At 39.7% G+C, this 25,948-nt stretch overlaps 1 protein-coding gene across 5 annotated transcripts in view; it reads left to right on the top strand.

Annotated features, from left to right (window-relative positions):
- Positions 1 to 25,948, top strand: part of cep170aa (centrosomal protein 170Aa) — a 42,891-nt gene that overhangs the window by 5,011 nt on the left and 11,932 nt on the right. For 4 of the 5 annotated variants that reach the window (XM_042433383.1, XM_042433381.1, XM_042433382.1 and 1 more), the window contains exons 2-10: positions 7,408 to 7,466; positions 7,679 to 7,815; positions 12,153 to 12,242; positions 13,952 to 14,030; positions 14,201 to 14,259; positions 14,391 to 14,622; positions 16,340 to 16,471; positions 20,331 to 20,504; positions 21,057 to 21,362. In XM_042433383.1, coding sequence (XP_042289317.1) covers positions 7,711 to 7,815; positions 12,153 to 12,242; positions 13,952 to 14,030; positions 14,201 to 14,259; positions 14,391 to 14,622; positions 16,340 to 16,471; positions 20,331 to 20,504; positions 21,057 to 21,362 — 1,177 coding nt within the window. In that variant the 5' untranslated portion in view covers positions 7,408 to 7,466; positions 7,679 to 7,710. Of the gene's footprint in view, positions 1 to 6,886; positions 7,314 to 7,407; positions 7,467 to 7,678; positions 7,816 to 12,152; positions 12,243 to 13,951; positions 14,031 to 14,200; positions 14,260 to 14,390; positions 14,623 to 16,339; positions 16,472 to 20,330; positions 20,505 to 21,056; positions 21,363 to 25,948 lie in introns of those variants that run through there. The other variant, XM_042433379.1, reaches the window with a different exon arrangement.

Raw genomic sequence — 25,948 nt, 5'->3', positions numbered from 1 at the left:
GAAAGGCAGGCTGCTGTATGTTTTTTACTCTTAAGGCTATACAGCTCTCAACATCCATGAAGCGTAAATTTCCATATGTAGGTCTGTGGGTCATATGGAACACAGAGGTCACTGAGCTTGTGGTGGGTTTATATCTTAAGGCCAGGGTTGTGCTGGGTTGTGTATGCTAATAACAATGAAACGGGCAAGACGCGGATGCGGGCTGAATGGAGGTGTTTGCTTGTTTGTTCCTTTTGCCAACTGTTCATGTGACACGTGTGGCCGCCTTTCAGCACCATATGGTCTTTTCTGCTGTATGGGGCAGTTTCTTCTTCCCACATGCTGCATTTACAAGCCACATCAACGCATAAAGGCTGACAAACACACACTGAGGTGTCTGCACACTTAAGGTGGTATACTGACACTCTAATGATTTATTAACTCCCTGCGTAGTGCTAGATCCTGTCGTAAGAGATTAATGGTAGTGTGTAGTCTCTTTCCAGCTGCATAGATTATAGCATTAATTATTTTTCTATTGTCACTTTTTTATAATTTTTTTTACATTTTTCCATTCACATTTAATCTCACTCTTCCAGGATTCAGATTACAAAAATATGACCTACTTTAGTCAAATGTTAAGAAAAGTCTTTTTTTCTCATTTGATCCATATCAACATGTTGTTGTGGTTGGATATACACACATCATTGAATGTAAGAATAACTTGCAAATGGTGCAGTTGATCACTTTCTATCACTTTGTGTGTGTGCGTGTGTCAAAATTAGAGCTGAAACAAGCGATTAATCGATTAGCTGATAGTCAGAAAATTAATCTGTAACTATTTTATTAATCGAATAATCATTTCAGTAATTTTTCCAGCAGAAATGCCAACATTTCACTGTCAGATATGTGATTTTTTGATGTGTTTGTGTGTCATATGAAAATAAACTTAATATTTTGGGATTTTGGACTCTTGGTCGAGAAAAAAACAATTCTTTTGAATATGTTAACTTAGGTTTTGGGAAATTGTGATGATATTTTTCTCTTTTTTCTGACATTCTATAGGCAAAAAGATTAATTGATTAATCGAGAAAATCATCTGCTGATGAATTAATGATGAAAATAATTGTTGGTTGCAGCTCCAGTCAACATGCTGTGCGTCCTCATTTGGCTCTACCTATCTGAGCAGTGTTTGGAGGCTGGAGCAGCATCCTTGGCTGGGACACAGGCTGTCAAACTACATTCAGGATGAGGTCACTTAATGAGCCCTTACGATGACAAACCCCAAGTACAGACATTTTTATCGTGGATTTCAGTCTCCAGTTGTAGTTGAGGTTTTTCTAGACAAATTACTATGTTGAATTAAGGTTTTAGTCACTGGACATGGAAAAGGTTTTGGATAAGGTTTTAGGAAGTTGGATCAGCAGAATTTGGTTTGTGAGTGCTGCAGTCTTTGCTTTTTATTCTTCATTTATGAAGAGAGGTAAAGTAGGCCAACCTGATTCAAATGTCAAAAGGAATCACACACGTACAGACTGATATCCCCGGAGCAGCCATAGTCTGCTCCTTAGTGCACTTTTAATTTTAGACCAAGAACATTTCAGATATGCTGTATTATTCAACTGCTCCCCACATCTTTTGCGATTGACTTGCTGCCCTGTAGAGCTTTATTTAACTGTCATGCAAAGTGCCACAGTTCAGTGTCTTTGCTTTTACACAGATATGCTAATTGCTAACACATATATAACACATACAGTAAGTTTCAAGTGGGGCATCAGCATCACACACATGCATACACCATCACTTTCTAGCATTGTACATGCCTAGTACAATGTCATAACAGTCGTGGTTTGTTAGGTTAGTGAAACATAACCTGTGAATTCCATGAAACCACAATGCTTACAGATGATGAAGTAAGATTTTTAAACCGAATAAAAATATTATTTTAAAACCTGATTAGTGCCCAAAGAGCAACAAAATATAGCTGTTCAATTTGTTACAAATGTCTGGTGTATCATTATTGTATTATAGGAAAAGTCCAGTGTCTCCTTTTGTCCACTGTGAGAAGTTCAGGGCAAAACAATAGACTGTATCGACAGTATAGACAGTATCTTCTCTATTGTACACTTTAATGTGTGTAAATCTTGAGTAGACCCAGCCATGGGGGACAGGAAAAGCCTTTGTCTGTCTGTCTGTCTGTCTGTCTGTCTGTTTGTCTGTTTGTCCGTCTGTGCAGAGGTTGCTTGGCTGTCTTGTCTTGTCTGGTTTGTTCTTATACCCCTCAGGGTCTGGAGGCTCTCCTGCTCCCAGAGCATCTCTAAGCTTGCAGGGCCGATTCAGTCTCCTTTGTCTATTACTTATTGACTTTGATCTGAAAGTCCTAACTGACCATGCATTTTCAAGGGAATAGGTTGCCGCTTTTTCTTGTCCTTCAATGTACTTTCCTTTTATTGGCTTTACTTATACCTTGAAGGTGCTGTCTAGCCACTCATAACCTCTTTGCTCTCCTTTTCCCTTGTTGAGGCTCTAAAGCCATCTTTGCTGTTATGCTTTTGCACTGCACTTCCAAGAAATCACAGCAATCAGGAAGAGTACCCAGTATCATGTTATATTCTCCTCAGATTTTCTTGTTCATAGAGTTTAAATCATAACAGTTACTGCTCTTTCTTTGTCAATTCAGCCAAGGGGTCTATCACTGCTGTGCTCAAGTTACTGTAACTGCTCTGCACTATTTATATCCAAACAATCAGCCTTTGCTTCTGCTGTAAACAAAACATGTATCACCTCCTGTCTGTTGGAGGATTTCTCCAGGGAAAGACCAAATAGGAGTAGATGTTCTGAACAGGAAAGCCTAAAAGCTTTATTGCCTATTGAGCTATATCAGTCTGTGAGGAGCAAAATATGATATATAACAATGTCGTTCTTTTGTCATTACTACTTCCCATATGTGTTGCATGTAGGGAGTCCCTTAGCCAAACATGGTACTTAATGAGTTTTGCAGAACTTAACATCCACTGTAACTCCTGGTTAGTTTTATTGTGAGATGAAGCTTCATTTTTACAATGTAGGCAGACAACCACACCCTTACAAGGGATAAGTTTGGCCCTCATCATAAGACCATGTGGAAATGAGTGTGACGAGAGTATGAGTTGTCTCTCTGTGCCTGTCTGTCTCCGTCTCCCTAGTTCTCTCTCTCTCTCCTCTCCGCTGCCTGTCTCACTTTGGTTCGCTTAGCATGTGTCTGTTTGTGTGAATCTGTGCGTGGAGGCTACACACAGCAGCTGTCAGAATTCGTGATGTGGTGTGAGTCAAGGGTCGCGGTGGCGATGGTGACGGTCTGGGAGGTTAGAGAGAAAAAGCAGATGAGTAGTGCTGATGGTTACCCAGCTGTTGCATCATCCAGGGATACACATTCCCGCCAGATGCTACGTGGAGAGCAGCGGCCATGTGTTGCAGCGAGGAAGCATATTAGGTGATGACAGTAAATAAACTCCTGCTTGCCGGACATCACTTCCTGTGCCCCTTCAACCAGTGTCTGTGATTGGTTGGTTCAAAGTGGAGGGAGGAGATTTGAACTGTTGAAAAGACACAAGACCATTTATATAACATTTTGCTGCAGAACAGAAACATAGCTGTAGGAGCGATTAGTCACAGACGATAAATCTGATTATCCACCACTGCTTTATAATCACCCTGATTATTTTTAAATTCTAAACATCTTATTATATAATGAAAAATAATAGCCACACTCATACCTATGTGCATCAGATCTGCCCCTTTGTTAATGTTTTACATAATTTTCCTCGTGACAATGTGATTCCCCTTCCTTTTAGTTGTGAGTTAGCGGCCTCACTGTAGATGGCACATGGTTTTTCATTCATGTCAGACAGTCAGCGAATCAACATAAGCTACACACTTGCTGTGGATTCAATGATGAGTGAGCTTTGTCCACCACAGGAAGTGCTGTGCATGCTTAATGTCTCTTTCCGCTGCCATCTCCTCCATACAAAGAATTCACAGTCATCTTGGAATAATTCTGCCCTTTCACTCCTCAGTCCTGTTTGTGTGTGTGTGTGTGTGTGTGTGTGTGTGTGTGTGTGTGTGTGTGTGAGATAGTATAAGTGTAGGTCTGGGGGTTGGGGAATTCCTGCCAAAACCATGAGGTCACTATTTCTCCTTATTATCCGCAGCAAGAATGTTGCTGAAAGAGGGGAATGGAGATGAGACAGAAGCATGACTGTTAACAGTATCTAAACATTGACATTTGATATTGCCAATATTTAGAAGCAAACATTTTTGTATTTCCTCCTGCTTTGCATTCAGATTACAACATTTAGTGGTTCTCCCTGTAGGTCTGTTATTGTAAGTTGTAAGAAGTGGCAGAGAATGTTTGATGAACACAGTGAGTGAGCAAAATGGTTGGAATGACTCATGGTTCACCCAAATTGACAAAACAAAAAGAAAATCACAGATTTCCTTGAGCAGTTTTTACTGCAGCTAACAATTATTTTCATTATCGATAATCTGAAGATTATTTTCTCATTTAATTGTTTTTCTTTAAAATGTCAGACAACAAACTGAAAAATACTCTTGATGTCGTAAATTGCCTGTTGTTTCTGACCAACAGTCCAAAAAACAAAGATATTTAATTTGATAATTTGCATATGCAATAAAGAAAATAAGCAAATCCTCATGTTTGAGAAGCTGGAACCAGAGAATATGTGCTGAAGCTATTAGTCCATTGTCAAAATAGTTTCATTTTCTGTTGATCAATTGATAACTTAGTTAAATGGACACTGATATTTTTTGGTCAAATTTGCTAATGAATTTTCTAAACATACTTTTTTAATACTGTAAGCACCACAAACAGAGTTTTATTCACCTCCATTGTATTGGGATGGAGGCAGAAATCCAACAGATGGATATTTCAAGATCTGGCTCAAACTATCTGCATGGCTAGACACTAAAGTTAAAGTCCCAACCACTCAAAAATGTGTTTTGTGTATTGTTCCCCCACTTGGATGTTTGAGCTTCACTGTGCAGAATGATGTATGTGCAAAGTTTTTCTGCTCCCTGAAAGTATGAATTTAAGACGTGTACCTACAAGCATGATTTGTGACATCACAACTAGTTTGTGGCCAATCATGGTCCAGTATTCAACTTACATGAGTGTGATGTGGAAACATAAAGCCTCCAGTGCACACTGAGAATAAACAATGAAGTAGGAGATATCTTGTGACAAGTTAAACTTTTGAAGTTACATTTATATATTCATAGATTCAGAGGGAGAAGGAGAGGATGTAATGTTAAGGAAAAACCATATTAGACACAAATTATCATTCAAAGCAGAGTATTTTATATTTAAACATCTTAAAACATGTCTGGAGGGCATTTTTAAGTAAGAAAATATATTTTTGGAATCTGGTTGAATGGACTCTTTAACATCAGGACTGTAATGAGCACGTGTAAGACAGACAGTATTTCCTCCTCAGCTGTGCCTCCTTCAGCAGACCTACCGCTGCATTCCTCCAGTTGTGCCATGTCTTTCATGTGTGATAGTGAGAGGGTTTTTTTTATGGCACCACACAGGCTGGTATGCACCGTATCCAGGCTCCTCAACCACGTTCTCATTAACCTTGTATTCTACAGTGAGTGTGCAGTGGTTATTGAGACAGCAAGCTCTCTGGTGCTTTGGTTACAATGGGGAGGGGAGACCACACGTAATTATAGTGTAACGGCAATGCTGTTGTTCTTTGTAGAGTTTCTCTGATAATGTATGCAACGTGTCGTTCCAGTGTAGCATCCAGATTTCCAACATGTAATGTGACTGCAGTGGTTGGTAAAAACTGTTCTTATTACCGTCGACCAAGCCAGGAAAGCTCATCATATAAGCATGTATGACATCCTGGGTGGGAATCTGACCAGTGATGGTTTGATTGGAAACCTTGCATTGTTCTCTTATCTGTGGTCCAATGTTAGGATGAGTTATTTTGGTGAGTTAGTATAATTAAGGTTTATTTTTGTTGTTCTATGAATAATTTCCTATGAGAATGAACTTAAGTTTTTAATCTAGTCAATCTTGCCATTGATGTTTGTCACAGTTCCTCCATTCTCTCATAGTCCACTTACTTCTTCACTAACAACACCATGATAGCATGGTGCAGTAGATTACTTATATTACAGTGTTTTAAAACTGTCTAAAATGTCCTCAGTTAATGTTTCACACATCATATAAAATCGTTAGATATTCTGAGATGTCACTGGGATGAAAGGCTGATCTGTTTTACATCAGGCACAGTTGTTGCTTTGGTACAGTCATGTTTCCACCAGCGTCGTGCAAGAAGCTGTCAGAGGTGTGCAGTTGATTAAAATTTTACCCAAGGGATTACTGAGTTGGTATACTTAGTACTTATAAGGTCAAGTGAGCAAGAGCTTAGCTCAATAATCTTTAATTCCCTCACTGATGGGCTTTTCTTGGCACTTTCTACACACGACCGAGAGCTCCTGTTATTTTAGTGCTGCTTGAAAAAATTCCCTTTGAAAGCCATGTCTAATTTTGAAATAAATAATTATGAAAAGTATTAAAGCTGTGCAAACCTTGGTATACACTTAAACATTAAGGTGTAACCAATTCCAGCAGTCTTATAAATTGGATTTCATAGAAGAGACAACAGATTCTCCACTCCACTCTGAGAGGTTCCACTCTGTGTTTTGCTGTCATCTTGTGACACTGTGAGAAATTAAATTATGAAAATGTGCTCTGAGCTGCTAAATATTACAACTAACTGTGCAGTCAGACAGCACCAATCCCACCAGTCCCTCAACAAGCTATCAAGCCAAACGTCTAACAGTGAATCAGTCAGAATCAGCACATACAGATAACTTGTAGTTAGTTCTGCTTAATGTTTTTCTTTCAGTCAGAAAGTCCGAGTGGCTGGGTTTGACCTCCTTTCCAGCTCATCTGAAGGAGAACGAGGGGAGGAGGGAGGCAGGAGGGAAAATAAATGTCCTGCTGAGGAGGCCAGCCAACATTCCTACATCACTTCCTCCTCTAACATCTGGCAATGATCAGGGCAGGCAGAGAGAAAGAGAGGATGTATCGCACTGGCTGGCTTCAGTGTTCATTTCCAGGCGTAGACAGTGAGGCATCGCATTGCAAGACCGCCCACTCGATCTCACTCCCCCTACCAGCAAAACAAAATGAAGAAAGAGGGAGTGGTTTTATTCCCTGTAACTGAGTAAAATAATAATGATCTGATACAGTGTAAATGTTTACACTTTATCTATGACTCAGTTGTCCTCCTTCACTGCTTCATATCTTGTTTCCTACATCTCGGGTAATTATATCATGATGCAAAGAAAAAAATGTTATGTGTTTGCTTGCCTCTGTTAGAATGAATGAAAAACGACATCTTCCTTTTCTCCTCGTAGGATGGCCTAGCTGTGTTGTGCTGTCAGCGTCTATCAGCAGTGAGCTACCTGGACCAGAGGTGTGTAAAAGAACTCACTAAAACATTTTTTCATTGTCCAATGTTTAGAACAACTCATGGATACATATTTCATAGTATGAGATTACAGTTACATACAGTTATAACATTTGAACTGTCATTCCATGTAAATATTTCAAGCTGTCTGATCCACAAATTTGTTTAATGAATTATAGCTTAGTGTAACTACTACCTGTTTGTTTTTGTCCCTGTAGGTGTGTACCAGAAGCAGCAGCAGGGTGCAGACATGAGTGTGACCTCCTGGTTCCTGGTGAGCAGCGGGGGGACTCGCCACCGACTCCCCCGGGAAATGATCTTTGTCGGCAGGGATGATTGTGAGCTCATGCTACAGGTGAGGACGCTCTACACACCAGTTTTTCCACTGATAGAAGGATGGAAAAGATATGGTTGTTGCATTTTCACTTTATCTCATTTGTGAACTTGCTGTCTTGACTGATCAAAGTAAAAATGGCAATCTGACCACACAACACACAGAGCCTGACACTTATTTAGGAGTTTCTGTAACTAACTCAATGCTGACCTCACAACAGTTTTTTCGTAAGATAACTTTTTATTAAGTTTAAAATCACTATAAGGAGCCTTGCTGTTGCTCTTGCAGTAGCAGAACATGTTCATATATCTGCATCTTGGTGTGTTTTTGTCTGTGTTTGTACTGAGGTGGTGTCTGTGCAGCTGTGCATCCAGAGAGACTGGAGAGACCAGAGAGTGTGTATGCTCGTGTGTACCTCTGGTCACCGCACTATTAATAGAAAGTGGGGCAGATACTTCTTGAGCTAGATCTTATCTGACTGCGTCAGTAGTAGTGGATAGAGGTTGCATCCATGGCTGCAGCACTCACTGTTATGACATGTTGCAAGAGGTTTTTTTCTGGTACCAGTTCCTCTCTGATATTCTGTATATTGTATATTTTTACTGTGTTGGTGGAAGTTACCCTCACTTTCAGATTGGCCTTATTATCTTATGAAACTACTGTGTGTGTTTATCACAATCAATTACATTTTTTTCTAGGTTTCTGCTTTCTGTACAGACTTTTAAAACATATTAAAAAGTGCTTTAATGCTTTTTTTCATAATAGAATTATTATTAGCTAAAATAAAACATGCTCCTCTAAATACTGTTTAGTCACATTGTGGTATTTTTCCTCACTGTATCGAATTCCAAACTTTAGAGATATGTGGATATCTAATCCCTTTATGTGATTTATGGATTGAAGAAGAAAGCATAAAACAGTAGAATAAAAGATTATATTTTATTAATAAAAATAATTTTTGACTGATAGAAAGTTTCACCTTTGGTTCCACTTTTTTAAAAAGTGTACAGTATCATTACCCTTTTCTTTCAAAACTTTCATTTTCACTTGAGAAGTTGGCTTTATTTACTGTACATCAAAAGCGTTACCATGGCTTTTCTCACCGATTACTAACATCTGCATGGTGATTGTTGCTGTTCAGCTGTGAAAGATAGTCTATCAGTTTCAAAATAGTGTGTGGGGTTACCAAGCTTTATCATTTTACAGACTTCCCAGATATTATATATAATAGTTGGATCCACTGATACTAATATCAGTATCATAAAGGAGTCTGCCACTAAACAGAGAGGAAAAACATCATATTACCCCACTGATGTAAATTAATGGGTCTAAAACTAGACCTAAAATTTTAGGAACCTCATGCAGGGTTATATACAGTAATTCTTGGGCCAAATACATACAAATAAACAATTAGAGTCTCCGTCCAATTTAGAGTCTCAGTTGTTTGTTTAATTTTTAATAGCAACAGAAAAAAATCTATTAAGATACTACGATTGGACTTGAACTTATGTTAAGTCTATTAATGCTCACACTATATTATGCACAAATCTGACTTCAGATTCCTAAACATATTAAAAAAAAAACTTCTTTGCACCTTGCTAGTGTTACAAATACATGAGTTTGCATACACACAATATAGAAAAAAAAACATTTTATTTGTGAAGACATTTCACAGTTATAGAAAGCAACACCCTATTTAAAGTTGACCATGTCACCCTTTCAGTTTTCCAGCTGGCCTAAATCCTCTCACAGTCTTGTTCTTTTATGTTGAGACTTCAAGAGAGAAATAATAAGGGTAATTTACTGAAGCATGTGGAGTTGTAAAAGATCTGTTTATCCCTAATATGTTTCTGATGACCTGAGGGTCCACTGCTGCTGTATGTGTGTGTGTGTGTGTGTGTGTGTGTGTGTGTGTGTGTGTGTGTGTGTGTGTGTGCGTGCATTTGCATGTGTGTGTTCTTGTATTCCTATCCTTGTGATGTCTTTGGATACAAAGATAAGGGGGAATCACCCAAACTGAAGACATTTTTTGACTTTGTGTATGTGTGTGTGTGTGTTTGTATAGCACTTTGTGTAGCTGCTTACAGTTGTCCTCCATGTGACTGCTGTAACAAGCCAAAGCCTCATCACATGGCTAAATGTTAAGGACTACTTGTGTCATGCACCAAATAAAACACACACACACACACACACACACACACAGAGTCACTGACAGAATATCAAACTTCAAACGATTTCATGACAGAGAATCATCACACTGACACTTGAGTGACTTGTGTGAGTGTTATGTAAATGTTTTGGTGTCATCTTGCAGAACAAGCCAGCAGCTTGTTTTTTGTCTATCAATCACAGATATCAATAGATTTTTTACTTTATTTAAAGAGAAGGAGTGTAGTAAATGCAGGAACACAGTCTAGATGATGTCAGCCTGAATCATATAATATATGTTTGCCTCTGGGTAGAAATAAACTGGGTAAAAAAGTCAGTGTGGCTCTGTGAGACTGAGAGCTCTTTCTGTTTCCGTTCTGTCGTTCTCATAGCTGAACTCATTGTGTGTGTGTGTTTATATTTTTCTCATTTCCTTGATGAGTCAAGTTTGCCTCGTGTCTTTATCTCTCCTCTTTATCATTTGTTATTTCTCTTTCACTCTGCCTTCATGCCCACGATTCATATGTATTAATTCCTACAAACACATTTTGGAAAAAGTTAGTTTCCACTTCAGATGTGTTTACTTTGCTGATACTCTTTTTTTTTAGTTGAGCTACTCCACACCTGTATTCTAAGTTGCCTCTACACTTTTTCAGTTGGTCAGCAGTCTGTCTGTGTCTAACAGCATGAGTCTGCGCTATCCTGTGGTGTGAGGTACAACAAGGGGCTTAGTTTGTTTCTATCCTGTTTGATCTAGCCTAATCTCACTAAGGTAATCTTTATGACGGTTAGCGCACTGGAGTTGCTCCAGCAGTACTTCAGCCCTTATCTTTAGATTTTTATTTCAGCATGATTGTGTGGTCCAGTTGTCTTTCTGTTTAAACAAGAGGAGTGGTGGGGTTAGAGCCAGGAGTCATATAAGAATTGAAGATGAGATTCAGCCTCCATAATCAGCACAATAATCTCATTTTATTTTCACTTTCCCTTTTTGTGGTTTCATGACTCTGAGAGGCATTTAAAAGTGGTTCAGTTGCACAGCATGATTCATAAATTTGTTAGTTTGTAAGCCGGATCTGAATTTATACATGTACCCAAATAAGCAAAGTGTCAGTTGTGTATTACATCAAATAATGATATATGGTATTTACATGTATATCAGATGTTACCACTGTGTTTGGTCAGCACTTTGAAAAATGAAGGCCGTAATTTCATATACGATCACTCCAAATAATGAACTAATCACTGAGGAATTTCTCACCATTCTCTGAAACTGAACATCAGGAAAACAGCTGCAAAATCAGACACAGCAGACTTTTCAATCACCAAAACTAAAATAAAAATAGGATTTGCCAATGCTAATATGAAAGCAAACAATTCCAGGACTGGGTGTCAGTTTGTTTCTTGTATTATGCTGATGTCTTATCTGAAGGGCATTATAACAGACATTTGAAGACTGCAGTTAGATTGCTCATCAGTGAGGCAATTCACACTTCTAGATTTGTTTGACATTGATACGTGAAAGGAATATTTGCCACAATATATTTCCATCAACCCTAATATCAACAGTATTTTTCTCTGCAAAGAAAAGGTTATAGTGTTTTCTCTGGAAACAGTGTATCCTAAAACAGCTGATGGGCACATATCTGGACACCACAGAAAATCAATATTTTCACCTCCAGTCCTTCACTGCTCCACTGTTCTCCTTTGTGTGCTTGTGTGTATTTTGAGAATGTGTGTGTGAGCATATGAACAGCTGTGAATCAATGTGAAGTTTTCAGTATGTTGTATGCAGTGTGAGAGACATTGAAATACCTGTGCTGATATACTTCAAGTTGATATCATATAAGATATGCATAGTGACATTGAGACTTACTATCAGAGTTGCATTCTTGACATTGGATACTCATACCTCCCCAAAGGTTTAACATCACACAGTTTTCTCCGGACACACACAGCCCTCTAATGGTTTATGCTGCAGTTTGCAATCAGGCTTACATCCTCTGTAGTCTGGATAGAGCACAGGTGCCCATATAAGTAATATGAATACATTTTGAACTGGAGCGGCACAGATAAACAGGAAAACTGATATTTTCCTCTTTCACTGGACTAACGACATCTGATCTTAATGACCAGATCTCAGTAATCACATTATGTGCACAACTGTAACTACTGGGTTAATGTTCCATGTATGTGTATATTTCTGTTTGAAGTCTCGCAGTGTGGATAAGCAGCATGCAGTCATCAACTACGAGGCTGGGACTGATGAGCACAAGGTCAAGGACCTGGGCAGTCTGAATGGGGTGAGTACACAGACAGAAATACGCTAAATAGCGAGAGGTCAGAGCAAAGATAAAAGCACAAGAGAGAATGAAGAGAGGATGGGAGAAAATAGAGAAGAGGGTCACATGATGGATGAAGAATGAGTACAGATAACAGAATGAGTTTTCGCAATTGAAGGATGAATGAAGGGTTCAGAGCGAAGGACAGGAAGGAAAGAAAAGGAAAATCACAGTAATGGAAATGAGGTTCTGAAGGGTTAGAGGTTAACTTATTTTTTGGCAGTCAATAGGAACTTCATTTTTCTTCTCCCAATCAATCTCTGTCATTGAAGATTTGTATCAGGGATGAATTCAATTCGAATCTAAACCAAATTATGCAAATCATTACTTTAGGGGACAATCTGTGATACAAATATAAATCAAAAGGTGACCCACCACTAAAACAAAAACCCAGATCCTGATTGACAGGTCTGTTAATAGTGTGATTAAGACTTGACAACAACAAAATCTAACTAATTGATATTTTGGATGCTGTATAATGTTTGTTTACATCAGTATGTTTTGTTAACAGAGGTGGAAAACAGGAAGGAAGCCATTGTAGAGGATGCAAAGAAAGTAGTGCATGATAAATCGGAGGTTGATCTATTATCCTCTGGTGATTGGAAAATTAGATTATTATCATTCCAATAATTGAATTTCAGATGATAAATCCAACCAATAACATGAGGTTTTAATGGGCTCTCTGAAAAATAAGGTGTAGGTCTAGATAAGAAGAATTTGGAGCGTGTTGAACATGTCACATCACAAACTAACTCATGGTACATAACATAATTGATTATAAAGCCAAACATTTATCTGCAATTTTAAAAGTAAGTTTGTTTAATAACCATGAGAAACACGTATTAACTCTGTATTCCTACGTTTTTAGATCACTTTTGTCTTTCTTGTCTTTGGCATTATAGCTCAGTAAAAGCCGTTTACAATTGCCACATGGCGTTAGTCATGTGTAGTGATTATAGCTCAGTCACAGCCCACCAGATTAGACACATATGCAGAATGTCCCTCACATCCTCTCCAGCTCTTACACAGGAAGCTAGAGTCAGAGCCACTTCCTGCTGTGTCATTAACCATCGGCTTCTTTGGCTGGATTCAGAGGAAGTTTTCTCCTGCTGAGTCAGTGGATATGTAGAGGTTTGACACAGCAGTGAGTAAAGAGCTGCAGTTGGGCAGTGTCACTGTTAACTATCTGACTGGAGCCATTTCATTGCTGTGCTGTTACGCTGTGATTTCATCTCACTAGAGAGGAGACAGGAATGTTTTATTACAACAGCAGTGCAAGTGTGATTGAATTTCATTAGCAGTTCAGTGAAACCTGATCTATCTCAGAGCTGCATAGTAGAGGGGGGGGAGGATAAGAGTGGGAGAAAGAGGGAGATGGAAAAGAAAATAGTAAAAGAGAGAAACAGAGGGAAAGACATGCATTATCATGCTTAGGCCTTAAGTCCTGGCTCTGCAGACTGATTTAAAGATAAGTTATCTTCCTTTACTTTCAAAATTTTCTTACAGGGAAGCGTCTTAGAAGTATAAACAAAGTTCACATTCACACATAACAAACTGCAGTTAAACAGACATAGCCTGTTGCAGAATTTGTGTTTACGTTATTGTTTATTGTTACAGGTGATTTAATTGACCATCTTGGTTTTTGTCTTGCCTCTGTCCTCTCTATGCAGACTTTTGTAAATGATGTCCGCATTCAGGAGCAGATGTACATCACTCTGAAGTTAGAGGATAAGCTGAGGTTTGGTTATGATATCCTTTCACCTTTTCTGATCTTTTAACCTCTGCCCTCACCCGTTCACTGGTGGGTTCATCACTCCAAACGCATGTTATGCAGGGAGATGTTGCGTGCATCTTCATGTATACAGTATGTATTTATGTGTCATAGTTGTGCTGGAGTTTCCTTAACCTGTCTGTCTCACATACCAACCTGTTCACGGTGGTGAGAGGAGAGCTCACTGTGCCTGAGGAAGCTCTCAAGGTAAAAACACATGTACAAATACAACACAACTACAACACAAACTATCAAGTATTAATGTTGATCATGCAGGCAATTGTATTACTTAAATTTCTTTTCTATCTATTTTGTCATTTCACTTCATCTCCCTCAAGCATGAAAAGTTCACTAGTGGCCTCCAGTTGAGCAAGAAGCCGTCCAACGGTGAAACCACTACCACCACAACCACAAGCAAGTCTCCCACTAAGACCCCAACAAAGACACTAAAGTCCCCCAGTGGAAGCAACCTGAGGCCAGGGGAGAGTAGAACAACAGACGGGGTCACTTCCTCCAAAGAGCCACCGGCTAAACCTGTGGACACTCACAAAGCAGAGGAGAGGATAGGAGGTGAGAGACAGAACAAAGGAGAAATGTGGCGGTACAAGAAACATGACACTGTTTCATATTTTATAAGAGCGTTTTTCAGTATTCATTGTGCATTGTTAGTAACCCTCAAAATTCAGACTGATTGCATTGTATTAAACAAATCTGTCGACCTTTTCTCTTTAAAATATATAATGAGGATTGTGTAATCCAAAAATAAGCTAAGATAACAGAGTAGGGATTCTATTACAGCACAAAAACTCCACTAAGACTTGATATTGGCTCTATTCCTTTTTCTTAATCTATGGAAAAATATCTCATATACTAAATACTTACTCAAAATGCCACAATATCAGCACAAATTTCCAGATTTTGGTTGTACTGTGACTGTGATTCTACAACCCCGGTGCTGTGTAACGTACATGTGGGTGGAGATGTCCCATTGTCCACATTTGAACAGTTCTGCTGAAAGAAGAAAAATACACCAGACATTGCAACACACAAAATTGCTACACCGTTCTCCTCTCAGAAATCACATTTCAGAATATTGTGAAATTGAGTGTGGTGGGGTTTTATCACAGGCCAGTAGGGGGTGGACATGGTCACCAGGGAAAGGGATTTACCAACCACACCAACATGTAGTCACTCTGTTGTATCATGAGTATGGTTTAAGTGTGAGGGCGTCCCTATTAATTAACATCGCTGACCTGGCTGGGGTGCTAGCAGGGGTCCTTTTTAAGCTCCAGATGTTGAAACAAGGCCACGTGGGGCTTGTGTTTATTGCACAGATTAAGCAGTAACGGGGTCAGAGTGCCTGCATAATGCAAATCCATATGCCAGCACTACTTTTCTTAAAATGTAGTAACATTGATAGGCACGCATGTACATTTGAACCCAAACAAGCAAGTATACACATACGGTGTTGCTTGTCACCCCATCTGCCACTCGTTTTATAATGACACCCTCTTTATGGTTGTAATCCTGCAGTATTACTACTGTAATACCAGGCCTCACCCAGATATTATACCTCATAGGTAACATACATTAAGCGTTTTTTATAAGAAAGGCCTCTACTTACTGCATGCAATTTGGCAGAGAACACCTATAATTAACCGGCTATACTGTGATTAAACTTATATAGCTCAGGATAAGGCATACTTAAAAGAAAGGAAGGCAAAGGAAGAGAATAGTGCAGAGTGAAGTAAACACAGGATGCAGTATTTCCTGGTACAGTGGTCAAAGATGTGAGACCTGTGTGGCACGTCATCGCCTTCTCTCTATTTCTGTGTTTCTTGTCACTTGTACTGTGTGGTCCAATAAAAAAGGGACAAAAAAGACGTTACCACAGGATGTTCATCACAGATCAGCTTTACTCTGATGGGGACAGAGGCGCTAACAGGAAAGTCCCCCTTTTATCTAAACCATGTGTATCTCTGAAAGAGAGCGTGATAAAGAGAGTGTGCATGTGTGTGTCCGTCCTGCTGGTTAAAGTTCTGTAAATAGGTCAGTGGTGCAAGATCAGACCAGAGGGGAATTAATGCACAAACACACATACACAGAGAGCAGCTGGGTTCACTTTGTGGCATCGGTGACACAATGAACAGTTTATGTTGACAGTATCCGAGTATGTGAAGTACATAATAAGCACGTTAAACATCACAGACCGCAGTTTAAGCTACAATAAAATGTCCACTTTCTGCAAGGATTTTTAAAAAATGTGTCTGTGTTCAATCTGTCTCAGGGGATGTTACAGCACTGCCTCGAGGGACCCCCCTGTATGGCCAGCCGTCTTGGTGGGGGGACGGGGATGCAGATGATGAGAACTCCTTCAAACAGGAAACCAAGTCATCCCACAAAAAACATGACAGCTCAGGTAGGAGGTGTCTCGATTTTGAACTTCCCACGACCATCACACACACATCTCTTGTTGCCAGTATCAAAATTCAAACATACAGTGCAGAAAATAACAAATGTGTAAATGCTGTGCATGTCCAATGACAGTATGATATCAGTGCTGTAAGAATGTAAGAAAGCTGGTTGATTTCCTCATAATGCTTCTATATTTGAAGCATTTTATAAATAGATTTCTGAGTAATTCTGGTTTGGAGAGGCTCGGAGGTTGTGACAATGTTTCACAGGCACCAACAGTGTGTATTGCACCTTAAGTAGATAGTTGTTTGTTGTTAAAAGTTGCATAAAAAGACGATCATATACTCCTTATAGATAAGCGGTACAGTTTTATGTATTTGTTTTGACATGACTGTGGCCTCTTACACACAGATTTCACCCAGCATTTTGTGTTATACTGAAGCCTGTAATGCTGTTACAGTCATCTGTGTAGTGTGTGAGTGTGATTAATCACTAAATATGGCACATTTAAATTCTTGCTAAAGTCTGAACGAATGGAAAATGACAAATTGCAGCATTTTTTTCTGTATATGGTATTTTCAGCAAAAAATAAAATGTTAATGTACAGTAGCTATATATTGCTGTATGCTACAAACAGTATGTTAAATGATAGCACACAGATGAAATGTAATGCTGAGTTCAGTTATGCAGTGGAGAGTATTTTATCCCAGTAGTGAAAAAGCAGCTTAATCTTACTGCCCTTCAGCTCAGTTTATTTGCTCTGTTTGTGATGGAGGGGTAATGGCCGGCCAGACTGTGTGTTTGTGTGCGTAACAATGTATATTCAAGTGCACACAAAGCCTTTTTTCAGAGAATGTATGTGTGTCTGTTTGCCCGCAATATGTGTGTGTATAGTGACCATTGGCCTGGGGGATCCCGTTAACTGGTGGTGGATAGTCAGAGTAACAGGATTAGAGGCTAAAGCTCAGCGATATAAAATCAGTCTGTGCCAGGCTGGTTTAGTGTGGACCAGTGTAGTCAAAAGAAGTGGGGGGAGGTTAACCGTACACAAACATTGGAGCAAAACTGAAGCGTCCTCAAATCTCTCGCCACATCTGGATGGACACACTGGCAGCGTCTTCACCAGCCTAAAAAAGAAATACTTTGTTTTTGGGCTCTTTTAAATCAGTTAGGAACTCTTCCAATTTATGTTATACCACGCAGACTTTGCTGTGGATTTTGGCAAAGTACTTTTCTGTCATTTCGGAGTACATCTGTGCAAGCGTTGCAGAGTGATTTGAAACCTTAAAAGCTTTCCAAAAAAAATCAGGCGAATGGGATTGGCTAGTTCTGTCATGGAAGAGGGTGAGTGGAACATTGACTTTTATACTGGGTACTGAACAGATGTTGGATTTATTTTGTGAAGCATCATGCCTCGGGGTGTTGCACAGTGTATTTATGCAGCTTACATGGATCTCAGCATTAAAAGAAGATCTTATTAGTGTACTCGTTTTTAAAATAGTGTGAGCTTAGCACACCCTCTATATCTGCTCTAATAAACTGTCAACATCAGATACACCAGTGGAGGAAGTGAAAGAAAGAAAGAGAGGTTTAGGGCAGGAAGGGATTCTGTTTGGGTGTGTGTGTGTGTGTGTTTTCTTGCATGCATGTGTCTGTCAGTTTAGTTTAGTGTGTGTGTCCTTTTCTCCTTCCCACTGAATAGGCTGTGTTGTCAGAGTCCCCTACCCCCCTCCTTGTGTATTGTCACTCAGGCCGATTGGGTTACGCCATTGCACCAGCTCCCCCATTCCTCCCAATACACACACACACACACACACACCCACACACTCACATATACATCAGACAGACCGCTCTCTCACTCTACACTGCAGCGATCATTAGCTAACCACTCTCTAATTCTCTGGTAAGTATTGCTCTCAATTCCAAATGCTTTGGCTAATGGAGCTGGTAAAGGGCTTTCAATTTGAACCAACTTTGGATTAGTCTGACATCCACTTGCCTCGCACTCGCTTTATTACATGTGGCTCTTTTAAGAAAGTCAGTTAAATTCCTTTAGCTCTCAAATATGTTAGAATTTGAAATCAAATTCAATCAATCAAACAAGTTATAAATGTGTTGTTTTAAGTTTTGCCACTGCTATTTAATGTCAGTCACACTTAATTAAATGCCCATATATTCTGTAATATATATATGGTATATATTGCAATGCTGTGTCTGTTGTCTTTGTATGCAGTAGACTCTAACAGAAAACATTGAAGCTGATTCTATAAAGACTATTTAAAATTATAAATCCTGAAAGCTGCAGCACAGTCAGCATTAGTTTGAACTGTATGGTTTTATATAAATGTTATTAAACTCGTTAATGAAACTCTTGGTTTCGCAGAAATGACTGTTTCTTTCCTAGACAAGCCATGTGACTTAAAGTGACATCAGTGGAAGGTCTGATGCTATTCACACTCGTTCACTTATTGCATATGTGAGATACAGGAAGTTTAGTCATTTCATGATTTTAAGGAAGAAACAAAGGGAGATATGGTACATACTTTAGTTTTGTCTTCTTTATATGTATTTTTAGAACTTATAAAGCTTTCTGAGTTTATGGAGAGCATGGATAGAAATGTGAACACTGTAGTAACATTATTATATAAAAGTTGGATCTTTTGTCAGTCTTCTTTGGGTGGTATTACTTCTTCAGTTAAGTTGTTACATCTCACCCATCATTCAAGAAGTCTGTTTACAAGATCCTCATATTTGCACTCTGTTTAAATCCATGTTGTCATTCTTCCCGAACTTGCAGAGCAGCTTATGCTGGAACTGCTGATCTTATTTGAAAGACGTCCCAAACAGATTTTTTAGTACTTCAGTTTAGTTTATAACAGTGAAGTGGAAAATGAGCCTTTTAATTAAGAGATTCTGAGAAGGTCCTGATTTGTCTCATAAGTTCTCGAGCATCATATTTTTAAAACATATTTGTGAGATATTTTACTTACTAATTTTTACTAGTGATTATATTATGCAATGTCAGTTTCTGTTTCTTGTTTCTTATTGCTGTTTGCCATATGTTCCTACATTTGCTCCCCATCATGAAGCAGATGGCCCCTCTAATTTCTGAAGGCATCATTTATCATATTCAGATCCCACAGAGGCTCTGTTTGTTAACACAAACAGATGAGAAACCGTGAAACCGTCCAAACCGTGTGCCCTAAAGCAGGTTTTAAAGAGCTCCAACAGCCCTTCTGGGTCCTATGTTGTTTCTGAGTGACTCACATGACTTGTATATTTTTGTGTGTATGTCTATATGAGAGACAGAGAGTTAAACAGAATGTATAATGTGTTTGTAGTTTATAGTGCTGCATCTTCCACCAGCTAGAGACAGTAATTCTGATAAATGGTGAGACACACTTGCTGAAGAGCAGACCGTGATTGAATTGGTCCATATGGGGCCTAGCTTGACCTTTCACTTTTGACTTTTGATAATGAATCCTAATTTTCATCTCTCACTGTGACATTGCAGCATTTGGATGTTACGTTATTAAACTGTCGAGATTTAGATAGAAGCTATGACAGACTGTAACTGTGTCCAGTATATCTCTCAAGATGAACTGAACTCATGAAAAACATTTTTATGGCTACACATAGGTTTAAAGATACCACTTCATTTACCATTTCACTTTTTGTTATAGAAATTATATCTATTTTGTTATTATAGTCATACAGATCTGTTATATATTATACATAACTGATCTGTTCTGTCCAGGTTATACATAATGTATAACCTGATGAGAATCCATTTTGGAAAAATCAATAACATCAAAATTTAAATTATTAACCTTCGTATCGTTTTTTGTGTTCTTCAACCTCAGACAGCAAAGAGGCACGTCGAGGGGAGAAAGCTAAAGAGGACAGCCTTCATGCGTCCACAGGCCACGATTCCAGTTACTTGGAGATCCCTACAAAGGAGAGTCACATGGCCAATAACGGCATCCATGAGATTCCCACCAAGGACACAGAGGGCACCTCCACACACACCACTACAGGTGACGTATACATTTTTATTCAGTTTTCTCTTAAATAGAATAATCAAAGTAAAAATGTTCACCACTTGAAATTAATCAAAACTTTTAAAAGTACCTGTGTATATTTTTTGTCCTTAAGAGTTTAAGAGGAATGTGACTTTGTAGTGGCTGTGTAAATAATAAGGACTTTGTACTCCATGATGTAAGAGATTATTTTTCCTATTTTCAGTCACACCAAAGCATCACTTACCACACACAAGTTCTCCTTTATCAGAAATATGCTAGAACCCTTTACAGCAGGCACAACGAGATGTTTATTTATGACACAAAACAGGAAGAAGCCACTGTTTGTCTAGCACAAACAGTAGTTTACATTTTCCAACAGAAGCGAAGAGCTAGTTTGATCATATATGGATAAATATCCATGTACTGCACAATTCTGTTATTTAGTAATACCAAGATTTCAGTTACTCATTCATTTCATTCAAGTGCTTCCCCTAACACCACCATATTTAATAGTACTTACTGACACTTAACTAACACAGTGACAAAACTTCAATGTCTGCTCCACAGCTCAAGGTCACGCCTCCTTCACCATAGAGTTTGACAACACTTCTCCAGGGAAAGTCACCATTAAGGACCATGTGTCAAAGTTCACACCCGACCATCACAGATCTCGCTCTAAGAAAAGTGGAGCAGGAAGTGGAGGAGCAGGAGCGAGGGATTTGAGCACGCTGCAAGCTGCTATGATGGCATCGGAAAGCAAGGTGGCCGATTGGCTGGCTCAGAACGACCCCACTCTGATTCGCAGCGAGTCAACAGAGGAGGACAGCAAGAGCATCAAGAGCGACGTGCCGGTTCATCTCAAAAGGCTGAAAGGTGAAGGCTGTTTTCTGTTTACATTTCTATCTTTGTGGTTTTGTATACGAGACCTAATATATATATTTTATTTCTTTCGTGGTTCTCTACTTCCTCCTTGATCATTTCTTCTCCCCTCCTTCCTCTTACAAAAAGATATTAACCAAAATCATCATCATAATTGTGTCAGACCTCACATTGTTTTACTCAGCACTGTCTCAGTAATCCATCTGTGTCTTCCTATACCATGTGTAGACTGGTTGATTCTTTGTTAGAAGCAGAATGAATATGTTGGCAGTGGTAACCAAGCAGGGGGATTAGCAACTAGCAGACAGAAACATTTAAACCCTAATTTACCTCTCTACTGCTCTGACAGCCATTGAAAAGGCTTAGCATTAGTAGCATAGTACACCCCCCACATTGAATATCAGTTTTTCACCACATACAGAAATATTATCCAGTGAGTAGCACATACTGCTAGATGTGGCTTGTCGTTTGATTTTTTTGTTTTGCATTATCAGTGTGGACATCTAAATCCTCTCTGTTTACCTTTGTGGGCTTGTTGCTATGTATCCTTGGGGTAAGGTTTGAGATTGCTATGACTGTAAATTTCATGCTTCATCCGCATTTCTTTGTCCCCTTTACCTGCAAGCTGCCAACTGCTGAGTAGGCTCCTGCTGCCAGGGGTTTTTGTGGGAATGTGCCAGACCAGACAAGGCTATGCTAGCATTTATGCTGCCAGTAAATAGAGTTATCTCAGTGCTAAGCTAGGTTATAGAAGACTGCATGCTGTTCATGGGTTAATTAAATGGAGGCCAATTTATGATGTTGTTGACATGTGTGGGGGAGGGACTAGCAGACAGGAGCTGATGAAAATGGAAGTCTTTTAGGCAGGGTGGAAGGCAGGGAAGCTAATTCATTAGTTGGAGTTAGTACTACATGCATGTCAACTGGCTGACAGAATGGCTCACCTAATTGATGATTATGTTACTAACTGACTTGGGGACTGCTAGACACTGCGGTCATTCATTTAGCAGTCTTTCAGCTAGACACTGAGCTATGCTTAAACGGTGCTAATTGGTCTTTCTTGACTGTCCCTTGATATTTTTGGTCAGAAAGCAAAAGATGGATGGACTGTGGTTGTGACAGGAGAAGAGTTAAATGGTGGGAAAATGAGTGGGAGTCATTTGAGGAAGGCAGAGAAAAGATGGGGGATAAAACAAGGGTGGATAGAGCAGGAGAAGAGGGAGGGACAGGACAAAGAGGGATAAATAGAGGGCAAGTGGACATCTGGATGGAAGGCTTTCTATTGATGCTGGCTGTGGATATGTGAGGTGTGAAAATGCATAGGTACAGGAGAGGGATGAGAGGGTGAGAAAGGCAGGAGGACTACACTATACTGCTGATGGCAGCAATAACAGCAAAGGTGATTGGACAAAGAGAGGCAGGAAGAAGAGAGGGAGAGAGGCTAGTTGCCTGGACTGCAGTGACAGCGGAAAGGGAGGCGGCGACGGAGGAGAGAGCAGTTTTTGGTAGATAGTTGTTATAGTAACAGCGATGCAGATGAGGGCAGGGAAAGAGAGAATACAGACATCTACAAAAAATAGCAACATCTGTGCGTGTCTGTGTGTGGGAAGGCTGCAGGAGCATGTGTGAGAAGGGCATTTCAGTGCTGATTGAGGGCGTGTGTGAAGCATGCGCCGCTCACATGTGTATTTGTGTGTCTGAAATCCGTCGTGTGTGTGTAGGCTCCATGTGTGTGCTTGAGATATGCTCAGCACTGGTCTGCAGACAAGCAGTGCAGCATGTGTGAGAAAAGGTATGTGAGATGTGCTCTGGGTGTGTCGTAGAGGTTCTAGGCAGAGAGAGAGGGAGGCAGAGATTTAGCGAGGACACTGACACGAGGCGACTGAGCCAAAGCTTTCGATTTGTAAGCGTCAAGGTGAGTCTTAGTCTCGTTGCTATTATAGGAAACAATGTAGAGGATACAGTGTGTCTTTATACTGCCTGTCTTGTTATTTATGTTGGAATATGAATTGTCATGAGTGTCGTAGTATTGTGACATCTGAGAAACAGTGCATTTTCCTTGCCAGTTAGATGTGATTCTGATCTGTAAGACTGTAGATGTGTGATCTGCAAGATTTTTAAGATTGCAAGATTATTTTCTGTAATTTTTCATTCATTATGAGTATTTCATGTACAATTATACTCATTAGCAATAGTAGTTAAAGCTTAAGAGATACACAAGGGTTGAACTTCAATATTGTGTATGGGTATTGTGCTTTATTATATGTTAATAGACAGTACAGTTTTATGTATGTTTGGGGTTGCATGTTTGCTTGTCTGTTTGCACGTTAAGTCAGTGTGTCCTTGTGTCGGGCACTCAAGTGTGTGTGTATGTGTGTGTGCAGCCAGCGGTGGAGGCAGAGGCCGGCTCCACTGTGAGTCATGGCGGGGCGAGCGGAGCAGAGCGCTGGACTCTCACAGACACCTCTGTTCTCCTCTGGCCCAGCCAAACGGCTTCTTTGTCTGGAGGGCACAGCATGAAAGACCTGCCTCTCTCTGTCTGCTTATCTCTGCTGATCTGCTCAAGCTACTGTAACGCAATGCTGCTTTCCTTTTCTTATCCCCTTTATGTTGGGTTTTTCTTCTTTTTTATTGAAATGTATGCTTTATTAAATTTCAAACAGCGATGAAAGACAGGAAAGATGGAAAAGGTAGATGTTGGAATGTGACAAATGAGCTGCAGACTCAGAAATATGCCCTAGGCCACAGAGCCATTGTGATAACCCGGTGCAGCAACTGTACTTAAAGGGGTACTCCAGTGATTTAATATTGTGCTTCAATAAAGTTAGGGGATTTGTGAGAGACAGATTAAAAACAAATGGTCAAAATCAAAGCAGCAGAGCCTGAAATGTTGTGACTTTTCGTCCCCAGTATGGGCCAAGCACCAAAAATATTGGATCCTACAATTCAAATGAAAGACAACATCAAGTGGATTATGGCAACTTGATATTGTCTTTCATTTGACCTTACCTGACAGGTTAATGCTCATGTCTTTCAAACTTCACACATACTCAATTTCAAACGCAGGCTTTTTGTTTTTCTGACCCAAACTGAGATAACCCCTGGTGACATCACTATGATAACAACAGGGTTATTTTCTCACTTGACAACGCTCCTCCAGAGCAACAGAAGACATTATACATCTGCTTTCACAGGCTAACTTGTGCTGTGATGAGTAAACTGATCTGCATGAGTAAAATCAATGGAATGTCCCTTGTTGTTGATCGGACCGACACCACACCTTAGCAGATGTTGCTGTCATACTCCAATGTGCACAGTCTAATTAATTATCCACTATTTTATACAATATTGTCCAAAATTTGATAAAGATAAAACTAGATACACAAATGAAGTAACATCGGAGCATCAGACTGATTCAAAGTCACAGTGTGTAGACAGTTCTGCAGACAAACCACTCAGACATGGAAGCACTGTGTCCACTTTTTTCAACTTCTAGTATTTGATGTATCTCTTGCACTCACTACTTCCAATATAGCCTACTAAATATTATAAATTTACTCCAGCAGTAACATTACAATGCACAGGTGTTATAAATATCTGAGCTCACACAAGGATATAAAGATAAATTGATTGATTTAATAGATCTACTGGTGAACTGGGACAGATCTAGACTGTGATTCTTTACTATGATTCATTTTCATATAGTCTCATTTTGAGAATGTATTAGTTTGGAGGAAGCCTGAGAGAAATTATGCATTTACCAGGATTCAAAGCTATTCAGTGGTTTAAGAAAGTGGTAGTGACGTGAAAGTGTTCTCTGATGGTCATCCACAACAGTCGTGTCGTTTCTTCCCCTCCTCTCTCTGATAGATAACCTGAATGGCTGTTGGCTCGTTAACTGGCCGATTGTGTGAGTGAGTGGCTGTCAACTCTAGTGGCAAGACTATCTCCTGAGCCTCCCTCATTAAAGAATTCCCACTCTGCTTTTTCTTTTTTCCTACTTAATCTAGTTTCTCTCCTTTCCCATCCACCCTCCTCTTTTCCTACATCCCCCAACCTCCTTTCCAGTTCAGCCTTCCCTTTTCTTTTCTTTCACCTCCCCTCCTCCTCCATCCCTGAAGCCCTTTCCCCCCCCCACACACACACACACTCTCACATCCAGCCTCCTACTCTGCTTCCCACTCCATGTTCTCCTCCTCCCTTCCCCCCAACTCTCTCTCCCTCACTGCCAGTGAAGTAGGCAGGGCCAGTCCATGTGGGTGGCATGTCTGGATTAGTGTGGCACACTGTCTGCCATCGCACAACACTGAGAGGACATGCTGATTCGACCAAGACTGATAAAAATGTAGAAATAGCAGTAACGTGGTAGGTAAACCAGGCGTTTGTATTTAGGTTCCGTTTTGACAGTAGAATGATGAGATTCAGGCAACAGCTAAATGTGCGTTTTGGCTGTAATGGTTAGCAAACAACATTTGTTTCTTGTTGCGGTATTCACAATGGATGTTCTTTCAGGAGGATGTGGGTCTCTGTGGTGGTCTAAATGGGACTTTTTCTTCTTCTTGGTTGCTTCAGTCAAGTAG

This window comes from Thunnus maccoyii, chromosome 14 (assembly GCF_910596095.1).
Source record: "Thunnus maccoyii chromosome 14, fThuMac1.1, whole genome shotgun sequence".
In the NCBI taxonomy this organism is placed as follows: domain Eukaryota; kingdom Metazoa; phylum Chordata; class Actinopteri; order Scombriformes; family Scombridae; genus Thunnus; species Thunnus maccoyii.
The sequence above is the reverse complement of the archived record's forward strand: the minus strand, read 5'-3'. Positions and strand labels throughout refer to the sequence as shown.